Here is a 19,567-nt window from a genome sequence, read left to right as displayed (position 1 = left end):
CTCTTTCTGAGTTTCTGCTTTCCTTGTACCCATAGACATTTGTATGTCATGGCGACTTCTGCTTCCTGTCCAACAGTCCTCTCTTCAAGCTCTAATGCTGGCTGGGTCACTGCCCCCTTCTCCTTTGGGTCCTTTGAGTTGATGGCTCATGGGAGATTAATCTTGTGTTTAGTAAGATAGCAATCAAAATCAAGTACAGATTTTTTTCCTTAACATAGCAGAAAGTGACAACGGTGAAACATTTTTTCATTCTTGCTGATGTAGGGATGTGAACCTCCAGGGCCACCAGCATGGCTGTGGCATCATTATTTAATTGAGAGGACCCCAGAGTAAATGGCCTCATCAGACCTCTTTGTTCCCGCTGCTCCCCCTTTGAATTTCTGTCTTGGAGTTGGTAGATTTAAGATAATAGGTCTTCTGTCACCAATTATCTTTGCAAGAAGACTGAAAAATTGCTGAGAATCTATACAACCACCTTCTGTATCCAGATTTTCTCAGTAAAGTGCACTATGGTGAAAGTAATGGAAATTAAAATAAAAATAAACAAATGGGACCTAATTAAACTTAGCTCCCTTCATTGTGTAAAAACTTCTATCAGCAAGGTAAAAAGACAACCTTCAGAACGGGAGAAATTAATAGCAGATGAAACAGTGGACAAAGAACTAATCTCCAAAATATGCAAGTAGCTAATAAAGCTCAATAACAGAAAAACAACCCAATCAAAAAATAGGCAGAAGACTTAAACAGACATTTCTCTGAAGACATACAGATGGCTAATAAATACATGAAAACATGCTCAACATGGCTTAGTATTAGAGAAATGCAAATCAAAACTACAATGAGGTATCACCTCACACCGGTCAGAATGGCCATCATCAAAAAGTCCACAAACAGTAAATGCTGGAGAGGGTGTGGAGAAAAGGGAACCCTCTTGCACTGTGGTGGGAATGCAAATTGATGCAGCTACTATGGAGAACAGTATGAAGATTCCTTTAAAAACTAGGAATAAAACTACCATACGACCCAGCAGTCCCACTACTGGGCATATACCCTGAGGAAACCATAATTGAAAAGACTCTATTTCCATAAAATAGAACCCCAGTGTTCATTGCAGCACTTTACAATACCTAGGACATGAAAGCAACATAAATGTTCCTCAGTAGATGAATGGATAAAGAAGTTGTGGCACATATACACATTGGAGTATTACTCAGCTATAAAAAGCAATGCATTTGAGTCGGTTCTGATGAGGTGGGTGAACCTAGGGCCTCTTATACAGAGTGAAGTAAGTCAGAAAGAGAGAGACAAATACCATGTGTTAATTAACTCATATATATGGGATCTAGAAAGATGGTACTGATAAACCTATCTACAGGACAGCAGTGGAGATATAAAGAACAGACTTTGGACACAATTTTTAACGTTTCCTGGGATTTTGAGCAGAGAAGAGGCAGCTTTCAGTTGACGTGGTACCTTCAACACACCTATCTAGAGGTCGCGTGGTCTCATGGGGAGTGCATCCGGCTGGGTGTTAGGAAGCCAGCGTTCCTGTCTTTGTTCTTCCCTATGGTATGTTAACATGAATAGGTCACCTAACCTTCCCTACTCTTACAAAAAGAAGCGTCTGTAGAAGAGCTTTAAGATTAGTCCTGAGTCTGAGATTCCATTCTTGTATATTCTGTGAAGAGTACAGGGACAAAAACTGTAAAGGATTAAACCCAACACAAAAACAAAAACCTTTAGAGGACCCCTGAAGATGATAATTAGGAATATGAGGCTAGAGCAGTATCACTGTGGTAAAACTTCTATAACATAATGTGTTTAGTTGCCTATAAAACAAACATTGGCTAGGCAGCTTAGTTTTATACCTGTATGTTATGGCAGTAACTACTTCATCGTAATGAAAAATAATACAAATGGACTCTAGCATAAGTATTGTACACTGAACTCTCTTGATTCCTTATGTACTGGACTTACTGGCTGGCTTTACAATGGAGGGGAAAGAACTGTGTTACAGCAGTTTGGGTCCTCCTGTTTACTATGCTTGCATACAGACCTTTTAAAACAATGCTTAAGCATCTTTTTTAGCCTCAGAAAGTAACTGGATCAATCTAAGACAGCTGGTTATTACCACTACAGAGTGTGTTACAGAAATTAGAATGAAACAATGATGGTTTCCCTCACTGAATTTTTTAAACTAAATCTTTATTACATATTCTGAATCCCTAGAACTGTTCCATAGCCCATCTTAAAAGAAGCTAAAATAAGAATGACTCAGGATTTTCAAGTATGCTTCTGTAATAGGGCTTTTGTTCTTTCCCTCTCCCTCCAGCAAATACACTGTCACTAAAATTGGGAAGGGATGGGTTTGGGGGCTGCAATAATTATATCTGGTCTGTTCTTATAAGTAAATCTAAGGACACTAACGCTTCACCCACCTACCCCTATGAAGATCTGCTGATTTTTGATAAAAGGCTATTTCAGTGAAGTTGTCTTTGGTGTTCTTGGTATATGACTAAACACAGTTGGGAATTATGAAGATAAAAATCTTATCTCTTATATTCTTCCCTCAATTTGAGAAGACAAACCAGTCATTTTGGATTTTTGACATTACTATTCTTCTTACTATTGAGAGTAAAGCGTAATGAAGTAAATGTGAGTGATCTGCCTTTAATCTAACCTTATTAGATGCATCATGATCCATGATTATTGTCAGTCATTAGCATACTGGGGTAAAAGGGAGAAAGTATATGTTGAAAGACTAATAGCGAATACTTTCTAGGACTTGCAGTGCAAGGCAAAGGGCTTATATGCATTATCTCATTTAATCCTCACATCAACCCTATTCTTTTTTTAAAGATTTTTTAAGAAATTTATTTTTGGCTGTGCTAGGTCTTTGTTGCTGCATGGACTTTTCTCTGGTTGAGCTGAGTGAGGGCTGCTCTCCAGTTGTGTTGTGCAGGCTTCTCATTGCGGTGGCTTCCCTTGTTGCAGAGCACCGCTCTAAGGTGCGCAGGCTTCCATAGTTGCAGCACATGGACTTGGCAGTTGAGGCTTCCAAGCTGTAGAGCACAGGCTCAGTAGTTGCGGTGCACGGGGCTTAGTTGCTCCGTGGCACTTGGGACCAGGGATCAAACCCAGGTCTCCTGCATTGGCAGGCAGATTCTTTGCCACTGAGCCATCAGGAAAGCCCCTACTGTTATGTTTTAGATTTTTTTTTTTCATTTAACAAATATTTATTGAGCTGCTATTATGTGATTGGTTTTGTGCTAGGAGCTGAAAATATAACAGTGGGCAGTACAGTTACGATCCCGGTTGTCTAAAAGCTTATTTGTCAATAGAGGATATGGATACTAAAACAAATACATAATTTTAAATGTGAGGTATTTAAAATTTATACAGACAATTCAAGAATTCATAAATGTAACTTTACTTTTTTATAATTGCATTCAATTTTGCTCTGGAATGCCCTTTTTTTCCCAATAGTGGGAAATTCCCAATCTTGCCATCTTCAAGTAACTCAGTCACTCCTGAGTATATTTTAGATTTTTGGCACAATCTATTTAGTATAGTTTAGGTGGCAGTTAGTCATAATAACATCTGTGTCTGATTTTTTTTAAACTGAGGTACTATTTACATATATTAAAACTCACCCTTTTAAAGGGTATAGCTTGATGGGTAATAGCTATATGACCACCACCACAATCAAAATATAGAACCGTTTTCTCACCCTAAAAATTTGCTTATAGTTCCTGGGCCATGCAGTCACTAATCTGGTTTCTGTTACTACAGTTTTGCGTTTTCCAAAAATTCATATAAATGGAATCATATGTCATCTTTGGCGTTTGACTTCTTTCACTTACCATAATGATTTTGAGATTCATACATGTTGAATTTCAAGTAGCATTTTACAAGTATGGAAATACTACAATTTGTTTATCCATTCAAAAACTGGACATTGGAGTTTCCAGTTTGGGGCTATTGTGAATAGTGTACTGAGCATTCACATACCTGTCTTTGTGTGGATATATTGGGTAAATTTATTTTGGGGTAAATACCCAGGAGTGGACTTGTTGATCCCATGGTAAACATATGTTTAACTTTAAAAGATGCTACCCTACTGTTTTTTTTTAAAGTGTCTGTACCATTTTGCATTTCACCAGCAAGGTTTGAGAGTTTGTTTTTCATATCCTTGTCATTTGTTAGTGTTGTCAGTCTTTTTAATTTTAACCATTTTAATGCACATGGAATGGTGTTTGACTTTGGTTTTCAGTTGCATTTTCCTGGTAATTAGTCACATTGAGGGTGTCCTTTCTTGTGCTTAGTGTACATTTGTATATTTTCTTTTGTGAAGTATGTGTTCAAATCTTGTGCCCACTGAGTTGTACCCTGTAAGACAAGCACTTAATCAGATATGTATTTTGCAAATGTGTTCTCCCAGTCTCTAACTTGCCTTTTCATTTTCTTTTCTTTTTGCCCTTTCATTTTCTTAATCAGTCTTTGAAAGAACACAAATTTTCAATTTTAATGAAATCCACTTTACCAATTTTTTAAAATGTCTTGAAAGTGAAAATGAAGTCGCTCAGTCGTGCCCGACTCTTTGCGACCCCATGGATAGTCTGCACCAAGCTCCTCCGTCCATGGGATTTTCAAGGCAAGAGTACTAGAGTGGGTTGCCATTTCCTTCTGCAGGGAATCTTCCCAACCCAGGGATTGAACCCAGGTCTCTCACATTGTAGACAGACGCTTTACCATCTGAGCCACCAGGGAAGTCCTAAAATGTCTTGCTGCTGCCAAGTCACTTCAGTCATGTCCGACTCTGTGCGAGCCCATGGACTGCAGCCTACCAGGCTTCTCCGTCCATGGGATTCTCCAGGCAAGAACACTGGAGTGGGTTGCCATTTCCTTCTCCAATGCATGAAAGTGGAAAGTGAAAGTGAAGTCACTCAGTAGTGTCTGACTCTTAGCAACCCCATGGACTGCAGCCTACCAGGCTCCTCCATCCATGGGATTTTCTGGGCAACAGTACTGGAGTGGGGTGCCATTGCCTTCTCCCACAATGTCTTAGGTACCTACTATAATTAGCTATTTTAGTTTTCTTTTAGTTGGTTTTTGTTTACATATGAGGAGGCAACAGGTAAAGTGAGAGCACAAAGTTATAATTATTACTATTATTTATAGGTCTAATAATTAGCCCAAAGTTATACAGTAAGTGGCAGCGCCAGTTATACAGTTATGGCAGAGCCATAACTCTTTCAAGTTATGTTAGATGTTAAGGTTTAAAACTAGCCCCAAAACTAGGTACAGAAACAAAGTAGGTCCTGGTCCAGCAGAATTTACTGAGTGCCTGCTGTATACCAGACATTTTTCTTAAAGGAATGATGTAGTTAATGAGGTTTATCAAAAGCAAAATTATTGCTATTACATGCTTGGTATTGGTGCCTAGTTCCTAGTTTTAGTTTTATTTGAAATGGTTTTTTTTTTTTTAATGTTTATTCATTTTTGGATATACATATATATTGTGAAATAATTACCACAATCAAGTTAATTAATACCTACATATATCCCCTTTCTCTTGAGCCTCCCTCCCACCCGACCCCTCCAGGTCATTACAGGGCACCCAGGGGAGCTCCCTGTGCTGCGCAGCAGTTTCCCACTAGGTAGCTGTTCTATACTTGGTGCTGTATGTGTCAGTTCTGCTTTCTCAGTCCGTCCTACCTTCTCCCTCTGTGTATACAAGTCTGTTCTCTACGTTTGCGTCTTTATTCCTGCCCTGTTTTTTTTTTTAAACATATTTTAGGCCTTGACAACATTTTACAGCGAGTAAAATACACTTACTAGTAACAGGTAACCATACAGCCAGTGTCCTGTGGGCTGTTTGTGGTTTAGCCATATGTTCCCTTTAAATTTCTATTGATACTCTTGCTCCTCTGTAAATATAGTCTTAACATCTGTTTACTTTTTTTTTTTTTTTTTTAAACATGCAGTTTAGGAGCATTCAGGATTTGGAGGGAAGGCTTATGGGCCAAAATATTCAATTTTTCTGTCCTTCCCAAAAATGAGAGCCAGAAAGACAACAAACTTTCAGTACTTTCTTTGGATTTACCTGGTACTTTCCAATGAAGGAAGAATGCTTCCAGTTTCATCACTGAGCGGATATTAAGGAGAAGCTGATTTAGGCATGGGTGAGAGTAGACTAGGGGAAGCTAACAAATTTTTAATTCCATGTAGATATTGCAGCATGGACTGTGTTCCTTTATTAAGTGTAATATTTGGTGGTAAGTTCTTTGGGAAATAAAAAATAATTAATATATGACTGCTGACTTCAGGTATCTAGCAGTTTACTCTGGTAGCGTTGACTATGATGGCTGTCCCAAAACATTATTTTTTCTCCCTGTCTTTGAAATGATAAGTCATGAGGATGGGGAAAGATCATCCAGTGATCAGTTTTCTTAGTAATTAGAGCAATGGCAAAAACAGAATGTAACATAAGACATATGAACACTTTTAAAGAATTTTAACATATAAATTAGTTTGTTGAATTCATAATCATATCCTTTTGGTAGGGAGTGGGGATGATTTATCAAGAGTCCTTTTTTATAAGACATTTAAAAAATAAAAGATAAAATTAATATGAGGAAAAAATATACAGGAAAAACTTTATCTAGTATGAAAAGAAGAAAGACAATGTCAATATTATCAATGATTTCACATGCAAACATACATTTAAAAGTTAGTCATTAATTTTGTCAAGGATGCCAAGACCATTTATTAAGGAAAGGAAACCGTTGATGCTGGGAAAGCTAGATATTTACATGCAAAATATGAAGCTAGACCCTTGATATATAAAATTTAAATGAATCAAAGCCCTAAATATGAGACATAGTTTTTTTTAGGAGAGAACTTGAGAAGAAAGCTTTATGACTTTAGATTTGGCAATGATTTCTTGAATAAGACACTAGAAGCAAGGCAGCAAAAGTAAAAAGTACATAAATTGGCTGCCTCAGAATTAAAACCTTCTGTGCATCAAAGGATACAGTAATGGAATGGAAAGGCAGCCTAGGGGTTCCCTGGTGGCTCAGTGGTACGGTGTCTGCCTGCCAACATAGGAGATGGAGGTTTGATCCCTGGTATGGGAGGATCCCACAGGCCAGGAGCAACTGAGTCTGTGTGCTACAGCTATTGAGGCTGTGTTCCAGAGCCTGGAAGCCACAACTGCGGAGTCCACATGCTGTAACTACTGAAGCCCACACACCCTAGAGTCCGTGCTCCGCAACAAGAGAAGCCACTGTGATGAGGAGTCTGCCCACTGCAACTAGAGAGTACCCCCTCTCACTGCAGCTGGAGAAAAGCTCGCATAGCCATGAAAACCCAGCACAACCAAAAATAAAAAATAAAAGTGAAAAAAATTAAAAACCTATTTTAAAAGGCAGCTTAAAGAATGGAAAGAAATATTTGTGAATCATGTATCTGACAAGGGGTTAATATCTTAAATACGTAAAAGAACTCCTATAATCCAGCAGCTAAAACCCTCAAATAATCTGATTATAAAATGGACAGTGGAGATGGGAGGGAGGTTCAGAAAGGAGTGGATATATGTATACCTGTGGCTGATTCATGTTGAGGTTTGACAGAAAACAACAAAATTCTGTAAAGCAATTATCCTTCAATAAAAATTTTTTAAAAAATGGACTTAAATAGACATTTCCCTAAAGAAGGTATACAAATGGACTAGAAGCATATGGAAAGATGCTCTGCATCACTGAATCATTAGAGAAATACAAATCAGAACCACAAAAAGATATCACCTCATATCCATCAGGTACTATAAAAAATATTACAAGTGTTGGCAGGTTTTGGAGAAATTGTGCATTGTTGGTGGGAATGTAAAATAGTGTAGCCACTGTGGAAAACAGCATGGGAGTTTCTCAAAGAAAAAGTTAACCTATGATCCAGCACTTCCACTCCTTGGTATATACCAAAAGAACTGAAAAGAGAGTCCTAAAGAGATATTTGTACACCCACGTTTGTAACATTATTCATTATAGCCGAAAGGCGGAAGCCACCCAAATGTTTGTGGGTGGGTAAACAAAATGCCTTAATGTACTTACAATGGTATATGCGTGCAGTGGAGTATTATTCAACTAAGACAACACTGATAAAACTTGAGGACATCATACTAACTGAAATAATATAGTCACAAATAGCCAAATATTGCATGATCCCACTTACATATAGAGAAATCGAGAGTAATCAAATTCATAAAACAGAAAGTAGAATGAAGTCTTGCCAGAGACTTGGGGCAGGAGGAAATGAGTTTTAGTGAGTGGAGTCCTAGTGTTGCAAGATGAAAAATTCTGGACATTGGTCGCACAACAATTTGACTATACCTAATTGAACTGTACACTTAGTGGTTGAAATGGTCGTTTTTATGTACGTTACCACAATTTAGTCTTTCCCTTTTTTCAACACCCCCCCTCCAGGGTGGTATGCTTATTACAACTGGAACCTACATTGAACCTATAAAATTTGGTTTTGTTTTTTTTTTTTAATCAGAAAAAATTATATAATACTCTTCAGAAAGAAGAAAAAAGTACAGTGCATTGTTTTTATACTGAGCTTTAAGTATATATTCTCATTTCATATTTTGTACTAATAGAATAGGACTGCTGACACTGATAAATTGTACTTGAGGTAGTAAAATTGAAGTCCAGAACAAGTGGGAGAATAAATTGTGTTTTTATATTCTCGGTGTATTATACTTATATTTAAACCCTAAAGAGACCAAAAGATCCCCAAAATCAAGAATCTTAAAAATGTTTTTGCTTTGACCCAGTAAATCTGCTTTTAGGAATCAGTTCTAAGGAAATAGGTAGGAGCTTGCTTAACCAACTCCAGTGTAACTGGTACTCTCCATTCTGCTTGTAAAGATGCTGAGTGATACCCCTTGTTTCCTGTTCTTAGGTGTGGCCCTGCACTCTGCCTCAGCCAGCTGAGAGAGTCATCAGTGTCCTTCAGCCACAGACCGCTAGGAACACAACTGTAGTGAACAGGTTGCATTTATTACTCATATAGCCTGCACACCATGGGAAGCCGGGGCGTCCCAGTAAGAGTGTTTGAAAGGCCTATAGGATCGGGGCTCGTATTAGGGGATTTGGGAAGAGTTTAAGGAAGGGATTTGCTCTGGATTGATACTGTGGGAATGCAGATGATTCTTTGGCTATCTTAGCAGATCTCAGCTAGGAGGAGGGCTGACTGGAGTGAGGCTTGAGCTGTACCTGTAGAGAAGTGGCAGTCACTCCTGTCACCAGGAGAGGGGGATGTTTGGTATTTTGTAGGTTGCACAGGGACCTTGTTTTTTGTCCATGCTCAGACAAAATTTTGAAGTGTTCTTCTTTTGTCTCACTTTTTCATGGTTTCAGAGTAACCCTGTCCGATGCTGATGTTTTGTGAGATTGTTATGTCCAACAGGAGGATAGCATGGCCTAGCTGGGTGCCCTGGGCCCATTTCAGAATCACCAAGGCCGAGCTGTGTTGGGCAGTTTCTAGACATTAGGGCCCACTTTTTTCTTTCTCAGATTCTTTTTAAGTATCCGTTTAAACTTGCTTATATCCAGTATCCTTTTTGTAATCATGCAGTTTCATTAGATAGTATATAAAACACTGAGATTATATAACTTATAGATATAATGAGAAAGGGGAATCATTTCTATGAAAACTAAGTTGAACATCTTTGGAAAGATTTGTTAAAGTGAATTGCTAAAAGTCTTTTTAAAATGGCTATTGAATTAGGGGTGGGTAAATGCCAGGTGAAATAAGTAGGCCATTCAGAACAAATTTTTACCAGACGGATTCTACATACTATTACAAGTTCTTCTAGTTCTTACTCCACTTTAAAGATATCCACATTGTAAATTGCAGGTGCTATACTGTAAGTGTGATTTATATAGTGAAGATGAAATAGGACTCTTATTATACTCAGAGACAAGGCTTTGGCTTTCTAACACAGAATTAGTGAATTAATACACTATGATAGGTTTTAAGTTTAAAAACTTAGGAACCTGGAATGTCAGGTCCGTGAATCAAGACAGATTGGAAGTGGTCAAACAAGAGATGGCAAGAGTGAATGTCGACATTCTAGGAATCAGCAAACTCAAATGGACTGGAATGGGTGAATTTAACTCAGATGACCATTATATCTACTACTGCGGGCAGGAATCCCTCAGAAGAAATGGAGTAGCCATCATGGTCAACAAAAGAGTCTGAAATGCAGTACTTGGATGCAGTCTCAAAAATGACAGAATGATCTCTGTTTGTTTCCAAGGCAAACCATTCAATATCACAGTAATCCAAGTCTATGCCCCAACCAGTAACACTGAGAAGCTGAAGTTGAACAGTTCTGTGAAGACCTACAAGACCTTTTAGAACTAAGACCCAAAAAAGATGTCCTTTTCATTATAGGGGACTAGAATGCAAAAGTAGGAAGTCAAGAAACACCCGGAGTAACAGGCAAATTTGGCCTTGGAGTACAGAATGAAGCAGGGCAAAGGCTAATAGAGTTGTGCCAAGAAAATGCACTGGTCATAGCAAACACCCTCTTCCAACAACACAAGAGAAGACTCTACACATGGACATCACCAGATGATCAACACCGAAATCAGACTAATTATATTCTTTTCAGCCAAAGATGGAGAAGCTCTATACAGTCAACAAAAACAAGACCAGGAGCTGACTTTGGCTCAGATCATGAACTCCTTATTACCAAATTCAGACTGAAATGGAAGAAAGTAGGGAAAACCACTAGACCATTCAGGTATGACCTAAATCAAATCCCTGATGATTTGATTTAGGTGGAAGTGAGAAATAGATTTAGTGGAAGTGAGAAATAGATTTAAGGGCCTAGATCTGATAGATAGAGTGCCTGATGAACTATGGACTGAGGTTCGTGACATTGTACAGGAGACAGGGATCAAGACCATCCCCATGGGAAAGAAATGCAAAAAAGCAAAATGGCTGTCTGGGGAGGCCTTACAAATAGCTGTGAAAAGAAGAGAAGCGAAAAGCAAAGGAGAAAAGGAAAGATATAAGCATCTGAATGCAGAGTTCCAAAGAATAGCAAGAAGAGATAAGAAAGCCTTCTTCAGCGATCAGTGCAAAGAAATAGAGGAAAACAACAGAAAGGGAAAGACTAGAGATCTCTTCAAGAAAATTAGAGATACCAAGGGAACATTTCATGCAAAGATGGGCTCAATAAAGGGCAGAAATGGTATGGACCTAACAAAAGCAGAAGATATTAAGAAGAGGTGGCAAGAATACACAGAACAACTATACAAAAAAGATCTTCACGTCCCAGATAATCATGATGGTGTGATCGCTCACCTAGAACCAGACATCCTGAAATGTTAAGTCAAGTGGGCCTTAGAAAGCATCACTACGAACAAAGCTAGTGGAGGTGATGGAATTCCAGTTGAGCTATTCCAAATCCTGAAATATGATGCTGTGAAAGTGCTGCACTCAATATGCCAGCAAATTTGGAAAACTCAGCAGTGGCCACAGGACTGGAAAAGGTCCATTTTCATTCCAATCCCAAAGAAAGGCAATGCCAAAGAATACTCAAACTATTGCACAATTGCACTCACCTCACATGCTAGTAAAGTAATGCTCAAAATTCTCCAAGCCAGGCTTCAGCAATATGTGAACCGGGAACTTCCTGATGTTCAAGCTGGTTTTAGAAAAGGCAGAGAAACCAGAGATCAAATTGCCAACATCCACTGGATCATGGAAAAAGCAAGAGAGTTCCAGAAAAACATCTATTTCTGCTTTATTGACTATACCAAAACTTTTGACTGTGTGAATCACAATAAACTGTGGGAAATTCTGAAAGAGATGGGAATACCAGACCACCTGACCTGCCTCTTGAGAAATCTGTATGCGGGTCAGGAAGCAACAGTTAGAACTGGACGTGGAACAACAGACTGGTTCCAAATAGGGAAAGGAGTTTGTCAAGGCTGTATATTGTCACCCTGTTTGTTTAACTTATATGCAGAGTACATCATGAGAAACACTGGACTGCCAGAAACACAAGCTGGAATCAAGATTGCTGGGAGAAATATCAATAACCTCAGATATGCAGATGACACCACCCGTATGGCAGAAAGTGAAGAGGAACTAAAGAGCCTCTTGATGAAAGTGAAAGAGGAGAGTGAAAAAGTTGGCTTAAAGCTCAACATTCAGAAAATAAAGATCATGGCATCCGGTCCCATCACTTCATGGGAAATAGATGGGGAAACAGTGTCAGACTTTATTTTGGGGGGCTCCAAAATCACTGCAGATGGTGACTGCAGCCATGAAATTAAAAGACGCTTACTCCTTGGAAGGAAAGTTATGTCCAACCTAGATAGCATATTCAAAAGCAGAGACATTACTTAGCCAACAAAGGTCCATCTAGTCAAGGCTATGGTTTTTCCTGTGGTCATGTATGGATGTGAGAGTTGGACTGTGAAGAAGGCTGAGCGCCAAAGAACTGATGCTTTTGAACTGTGGTGTTGGAGAAGACTCTTGAGAGTCCCCTGGACTGCAAGGAGATCCAACCAGGCCATTCTGAAGGAGATCAGCCCTGGGATTTCTTTGGAAGGAATGATGCTAAAGCTGAAACTCCAGTACTTTGGCCACCTCATGCAAAGAGTTGACTCATTGGAAAAGACTGATGCTGGGAGGGATTGGGGGCAGGAGGAGAAGGGGACGACAGAGGATGAGATGGCTGGATGGCATCACTGACTCGATGGACTTGAGTCTGAGTGAACTCTGGGAGTTGGTGATGGACAGGGAGGCTGGGCATGCTGCGATTCATGGGGTCGCAAAGAGTCGGACACGACTGAGCGACGAACTGAACTGAAAGTTTAAAAAAAGTTCGACATCATATATATGTTCTTTTTATGATTCTTCACTCAAAGCAACATTTTAAACTAACCTACCACCTTAGTCCTAATGAGTCAGGTGAGAGGCTTTTATAAAGAAATCTAAATGTTTATTAGGGGAGTAATGAAAGTATGGCATATTCAAAAGATGAAATAGCATATAGCTATTAAAAGTCATATTTTCAGATACTGTCTTTTAACAGAAAAAAATGCCCATATAAGTGTAAAGAGTAGGCTACAAAATGAAGTAAACTATGACCAGAATTTTAAGAATGTATATACAAAAATTTAATATGTGTACAAAGTAGAAGTACACAATTGGAAGAAAATGAACCAAGAAATTGACATTTTATCCCAGATGCTGAAATTGCCTAGATTTTTTTTTCTTATTGTATTCTCTATGTTTTTATATACATTCCAAGTGTTCTATAATGAGTTTTTGTTTTTTTAAATCGGGGAAGTGCTTTTTATGAAGAGGCCCAAGATGGACAGCTTTAGAACCATATCCATGTTCATATCAAGCTGGCTCTTTGCTCAACGTGTTTCATTCCATATCTGAAGTTCTGTGTAAGAGAAACTTAAATGTTCCTGAATGAGAAGAAAAGCCAAAGGCACAGACATTTATATAGCTTGGGGCTCCTGTGGATTTAATAGCCAGACTGCTGTTTCCAGCTTCTCAGGCCTACCATAGACATCATCTGTGAATTAAGCTTTTGCTGATTGCGCCAATCCCCAGCCCAAGGCAGAAGCCACTCTTTGTGTTCTGTGTTGGTGTTCACCATATCCTTAAAAAAACAAACAGGGCGTGTGTCTTTCTGCTGCAGTAGCCAGACAGTTGCATGCTTCTTAGATGGAAGAAGGGAACAGCCACTTTCAAATTTTTAGAACCTAGGCAGACCTTTGCTCCTCAGTAATTGGCTAAATGTCTTGAACAAATATACAGTAGTACCCCCACAATATGATTTCCTCTTTCCAATAAAAGAGGGTGTAAGGTATTATTGGTCTTAAAATAGCAGAGTTGAGAGTAAAAAAAGTTCTATATGGACCACACTAAAACCAGTCATAGTCTTTGAGGAGCATCAATGACTGTGAAGCAGCCTGTCCACAGCAGACTTTACATTTCTTCTGAAGATTCTAGACTGTTCACTTTGGAACTGTGTGTGGGCATATATATTGATGTAGCCCTTTTGGAAGGGCAGTTGGGCAATATCTATCAAATAGAAAGTGCACATCACTTTTGCACTTCTAGGAATTCGCTCTCCAAATATACTTGCACAAAATAGGCAAACATAAGGGACAAAAATCCTTATTAGAGTACTGTTGACGATAATGTTTCTCAAGAGTAGAGTGACTGGAATATTCTGAAGCCACTGACAGTGAAGTACGTCGCTATGTATTTATGATGATGGCGGCGACTGTTCTTTATTCAGTGTGTATTATAGCCAGGCGCTTGAATTCTTACAACAACTGTATGGCAAGTACTATTAGTATCTACGCTTTGCAGACAAGGAAACTTGTACAAGGTCACACAGCTAATATGGGCTAGACCTGGTATTCTAATTTATGCAGTCTGGAGTTAAAGCAGGCTGTATTGCTAACTCCTAAAATTCATATCCTCCTATCAGCTGATGAATAAAGATGTGTGTGTGTGTATATATGCATATATACACACATATAGAAATTATAAACATATATATTTATAGCATTTTATAATGTCATATATTTATATATAATTAAAATATATGTATATAAGAATCTATATAATGAAAAAGCAGTTCCGACCTGAATGTATAGTATGCTGTCCTTTTGTTTTAAATTTTTTAAAAAGCAATAGTGCACACTGGAAAGATACAAAAAAGAGAATACAACAGTGGCTTCTTATAAGGAGGGAATGAATGACTTTCACTTATATCTTTCTCTCTTAGGTGTTTGTAAAAATAGGCATGTATACCTTACATATACTTTAAAATAAGTATATCTGATATTTTGAAAAGTTGTAATGCCTAAGACTAAGCTGAAGTCATAAGTCACAAATGCCTTGTCCATCTCTACTTACATACCTTAGCGTAGAGTTCCCCTTATTCTAATCATCCTTACTGTAATCCTACCATCAGCTCTCAGTTCAAGATAACAGCTGTCTTCAAAATTTTGCTCTTTCTGGTACTCATTGCTCACCTGGTCTCACTTTGAATACTCAAGTCTTTGACAGAGCACCTCAAATTTGTATATCATCGCTTGAAGTTTTGTACATTTTCTGTTGTTTTCCAGAGGATTTGGGTTAAGTTTCTTCCCTGGTGGTCCAGTGGTTAAGACTTCACCTTCCAGTGCGGGGCGTGCGGGTTTGATCCCTAATCGGGAGCTAAGATCCCACATGCCTGTGGCCAAAAAAGCCAGAACAATAAAACAGAAGCAGTAGTGTAACAAATTCAATAAAGACTTTAGAAATGGTCCATATCCAAAAAAAAAAAATACAGTTTTACAGTTAAGCAGTAAACTTTTAGTTTCCTGGAAGTAAGCAAAAAAAAAAATTCTGAGTTCTGTAGTTCTTGTGATTTGGCAGAAGAAGACACACATCATTCTGGTTTTTTAGAAAAACAAAAACCACTTTTTTTTTTACTCTAAATTTTGAGGAGAAATCTGTTTCATGGGCCGTTTTATGCAATTTATACTTTTCCAAATGCTTCTTGTTTGTTGTTTTTGTCTACCCAACTAAATTATAAGCTTTCTTAGGACAAATTCCATTTTCTATACTATTTTTATTCCATCTCTGCCTAGAAAACACGCACTTATTCTTACAGTTGAAATTATAAATTAAGCAACAACTGCAGCCCAGCCACATTTCAGAGATTATGTTACCGCCACTTTTCAAAGACTTCGTCTTTGAGCAGTTTAGAATCTGATACCACTTGCATGCTTCTCAGCAGAGAATCTTCTCTGTTCGCTCTCAGGAAAAAAAAAAATCATGATTTGTTTCTTAGTGTGTAACTTTTACTGAGTTTTTTTGTAGCCCCTGCTTCCTAGCTGAGTAGTATATAGTTTAAGGAATGGGAAATGTGTTTGAATTTTTGTTTTGTGAAAGTCTTAAAATATAGCCTATAGCTTTCAACCACTTTTTCCTTTCTCCTAGGCCAAGTTATCAAGGCATGGGACATTGGGGTGGCTACCATGAAGAAAGGGGAGATCTGTCATTTACTGTGCAAACCAGAATATGCATATGGCTCGGCTGGCAGTCTCCCCAAAATTCCCTCGAATGCAACTCTCTTTTTTGAGGCAAGTATGTGTGTGATGTTGCCTTGTTAGCATCTGCTGTACTACAGTGCTGGCTCCAAAGCGACAGGCAGTGCAACGAGGAGCTAAGCTTGCTATTGAGAATCGGATCCAACTTATTTATTTTGGAGCTTGGCTTCTTGAATTGTTTCCCACAAACCCAAGGGGTGTGTGCCAGTGCTTTCTTAGAAACGTGTCTCTGGCACAAAACGGTCATATCCAAATAAACAAAAGAAACCAGGCTTAGAAATAAAGGTTCTGGTCAGTGGTGTGAGTTGTGACATACTCAGACCTGACCAGAGGACAGGATGGGAAATGTGGGAGATAAATGTTGAAATACACCTAAACCAAGTTGTAAAGCTATTTTTATGACAGAGGTTTATGACTGTCCCAGATCTCACTTCCTCATTAGAAGCAATAGGTGGTGATAAAATGTTATTCATCCTGTGTTGAGTCACACATATTTGGCCACACTTAATTAAAAAATTAAGAGGGAAAATGCCTGAAACATTGTACCCAGGTAAAATACACCTTTAGTTGGTTGTAGGCCTGATTCATAGGGTTTAGTCTTACATTTTAAGAAGGGAATTCCATGAATCTGGGGTGAAAAAGTGGTGGCCTCTAGAGTTAAACAAAATTGTTTTGGGCCAGAACTGTGTCACTCTGGCGTTTTGCCCACAAGGCAGTTTTCCTAGTATTTCCTGTCTGTCTTTGCAGTGTAGCCCCACAGGATGTGGTCCTAGACATTATCATTACGTGAAGGTTCTTTCCAGGTATTGAAAAGTGCAGTGTTCTTTTTTCCCTGCTTTTCCAATAACTGAGAAGCACAGATAAATATAAAACAGAGTTTTGTTTTGTAAAATGAAGGAGAATAGTTGCGCTAGCGTTTAAGTATGTTAAATTGAGTTTGTTTGGGCCATTCTCAGCCATATCCCTTTTTCCTTTCTAGATTGAGCTCCTTGATTTCAAAGGAGAGGATTTATTTGAAGATGGGGGCATTATTCGAAGAATCAAACGGAAAGGAGAAGGGTATTCAAACCCAAATGAGGGAGCGACAGTAGAGAGTAAGTACTGCTGTGAGAGGTCCCAGTTATGTGGACGAAATGGAGATTTCCTTTTTAAAATCTTTAAAAGAATAAATGTACTGAATATTTATCTGTAGAATAGTTTTAAATTCAACATTTATTTAATAAGGACTTCATTTAGTAAATATTCACTCAACCTACATGCGCCAAGAACTGTACTAGGTTCTTCAAACTCTTTAAAAAAGTGACTAAAAGGTAAGCCCATCCAATAAGGAATTCTTAGTCTGTGGACTCCTTGGTGTGCCAATAGCCATATTAGTTACCTTAAATATTTATTCATTTATTTCTCACAGTAACCTTTTGAGGTATGATGAATTATCCCTAGGCAAGAAAAGTGAGTTCAGAGAAGTTACATAATTTACCCAAGATTACATTTACTAAATAGAGCAGTAGATGGTAATGCCCTTCAGGGCTCTCAAACTCATCTCACAGGCTGTTGTCAGGATAAAAAATGGTTCATCATATTAGACAGATCAAAACTGGGGATTAATTTATTCTCTTTGGTGTCAGGAGACCTGGGTTCAAGTTCTGCTTCGTCATTTATAGAATGACCTGAAGCTGTTACATTTTTTTGTTTTATTTGCTAAATAGGGTGTAAGAATAGGATGAGGACCAGGGTAGTGGAGCACCCTTCCCCCTCCCAGAGGGAGGTGTGCACATATCAGGCGCCACTGTGTACACCACTTGTCACTGTGCCCTCCAGTCAGCACCTGCTCCTCTCTTCAGTGCACAGTGCATGCTGGAGGACAAGAACCTTTCTTCATCTTTTTGTTTCCAGCGTCACTTACAGAGCCTTACACACATTTGGTGTTCAGCAAATGCTTTCTGCATGGATAAATGTTTGTAAGATGCCATTTACTAAGCCAAAGTACTTCAAAAAAGACAGTTGTGAGAAAGCATAAAGAAATACACCCATTAAAATTAAAAAAAAAAAAATCAAGGGAATTCTCTGGCGGTCCAGTGGTTGGGACTTAGCACTTTCACTGCCATGGCCTGGGGTTCAATCCCTGGTCAGGGAACTAAAGATCCTACAAGCTGTGTGGTGCAGCCAAAAAAAGTTGTTTTTTTAAATCAGTAAGGGATTAGTCTTCAAAATTTATAAACACTTTGATCCTTAACAGCATTAAAACACACGGCCCTCTCAAAAAATGGGCAGAAAACCTAAATAGACATTTCTCCAACAAGGAGATACAGATGGCCCACAGGCACATGAAGAGATGTCCAACGTTGCTAGTTATTAGAGCAGTACAAATCCAAGCCTCAATGAGATAGCACTTTACACTGGTCAGAATGGCCATCATAAAAAATTCACAAACAACAGATGCTGGAGAGGGTGTGGAGAGAAGGGAACCTTCCTACACCGTTGCTGGGAATGTAAATTGGTATAACCACTATGGAGAACAGTATGGAGATCCTTAAAAAACTAAAAATAGAGCTACCATATGACCCTGCAGTCCCACTCCTGGGCATATACCCAGAGGAAAGCATGATCTGAAAGGATCCGTGCACCCCAGTATTGATTGCAGCACTGTTTGCAATAGCCAGGACATGGAAACAACCTAAATGTGTGTCGACAGAGGAATGGATACAGAAGCTGTGGTGCATATAGAGCATGGAATATTACTCAGCCATCAAAAAGAGTGAAACAGTGCCATTTGCAGCAACGTGTGCAGACCTGGAGAGTGTCCTACTGAGTGAAGTATGGCATCCCTTACATGTGGGATCTAAAAAGAAATGATACAGCTAACTTACTTGCAAAACAGAAACAAGACCAACTTACGGTTCCAGGAGGAAGGGATAGTTAGGGACTTTGGGAAGGTCGTGTACACACTACTATATTCAAAACGGATAAACAACAAGGACCTGTTGTATAGCACATAGAACTCTCTTCAGTGTTATGTGCCAGCCCGGATGGGAGTGGGGTTTGGGGGAGAATGGTTACATGTATATGTACGGGCCGAGTCCCTTTGCTGTTCATCTGAAACTACCACAACTTGTTAATTGGCTATACCCCAATACCAAATAAAAAGTTTAAAATTTGAAAAATAAAGGTTTCATTTGAAATAGCATAATGAACTAGAATATCTAGGAATATATGTGACAAAAAATATGTAGGAAGTCCCTTACGGGGAAATTATAAACTATTGAAAGACTAAACTAAATGGATTGTGTGCCCCAAAAAAGAAATACACACATTAAAAAAATCAAGTCACTAAACAAGGATGGCAACAGGAATGAGAGTTCGTTTTTAAAATGTAAACTAGAATAGTTGATTCCCTCATCTTTAATGTTGCATAT

At 38.6% G+C, this 19,567-nt stretch overlaps 1 protein-coding gene across 5 annotated transcripts in view; it reads left to right on the top strand.

The window, feature by feature from the left end:
- FKBP5 (FKBP prolyl isomerase 5) overlaps positions 1-19,567 on the top strand; it is a 122,213-nt gene that overhangs the window by 66,695 nt on the left and 35,951 nt on the right. For all 5 annotated transcript variants that reach the window (XM_005223348.5, XM_005223349.5, XM_024983659.2 and 2 more), the window contains 2 exons: positions 16,045-16,187; positions 17,134-17,248. In XM_005223348.5, the coding sequence (XP_005223405.1) occupies positions 16,045-16,187; positions 17,134-17,248 (258 nt within the window). The remainder of the gene's footprint in view (positions 1-16,044; positions 16,188-17,133; positions 17,249-19,567) is intronic.

This window comes from Bos taurus, chromosome 23 (genome assembly GCF_002263795.3).
Source record: "Bos taurus isolate L1 Dominette 01449 registration number 42190680 breed Hereford chromosome 23, ARS-UCD2.0, whole genome shotgun sequence".
NCBI classification, from domain to species: Eukaryota; Metazoa; Chordata; class Mammalia; order Artiodactyla; family Bovidae; genus Bos; species Bos taurus.
Note: the sequence above shows the minus strand (reverse complement) of the source record. Positions and strands in the feature narration are given on the sequence as shown.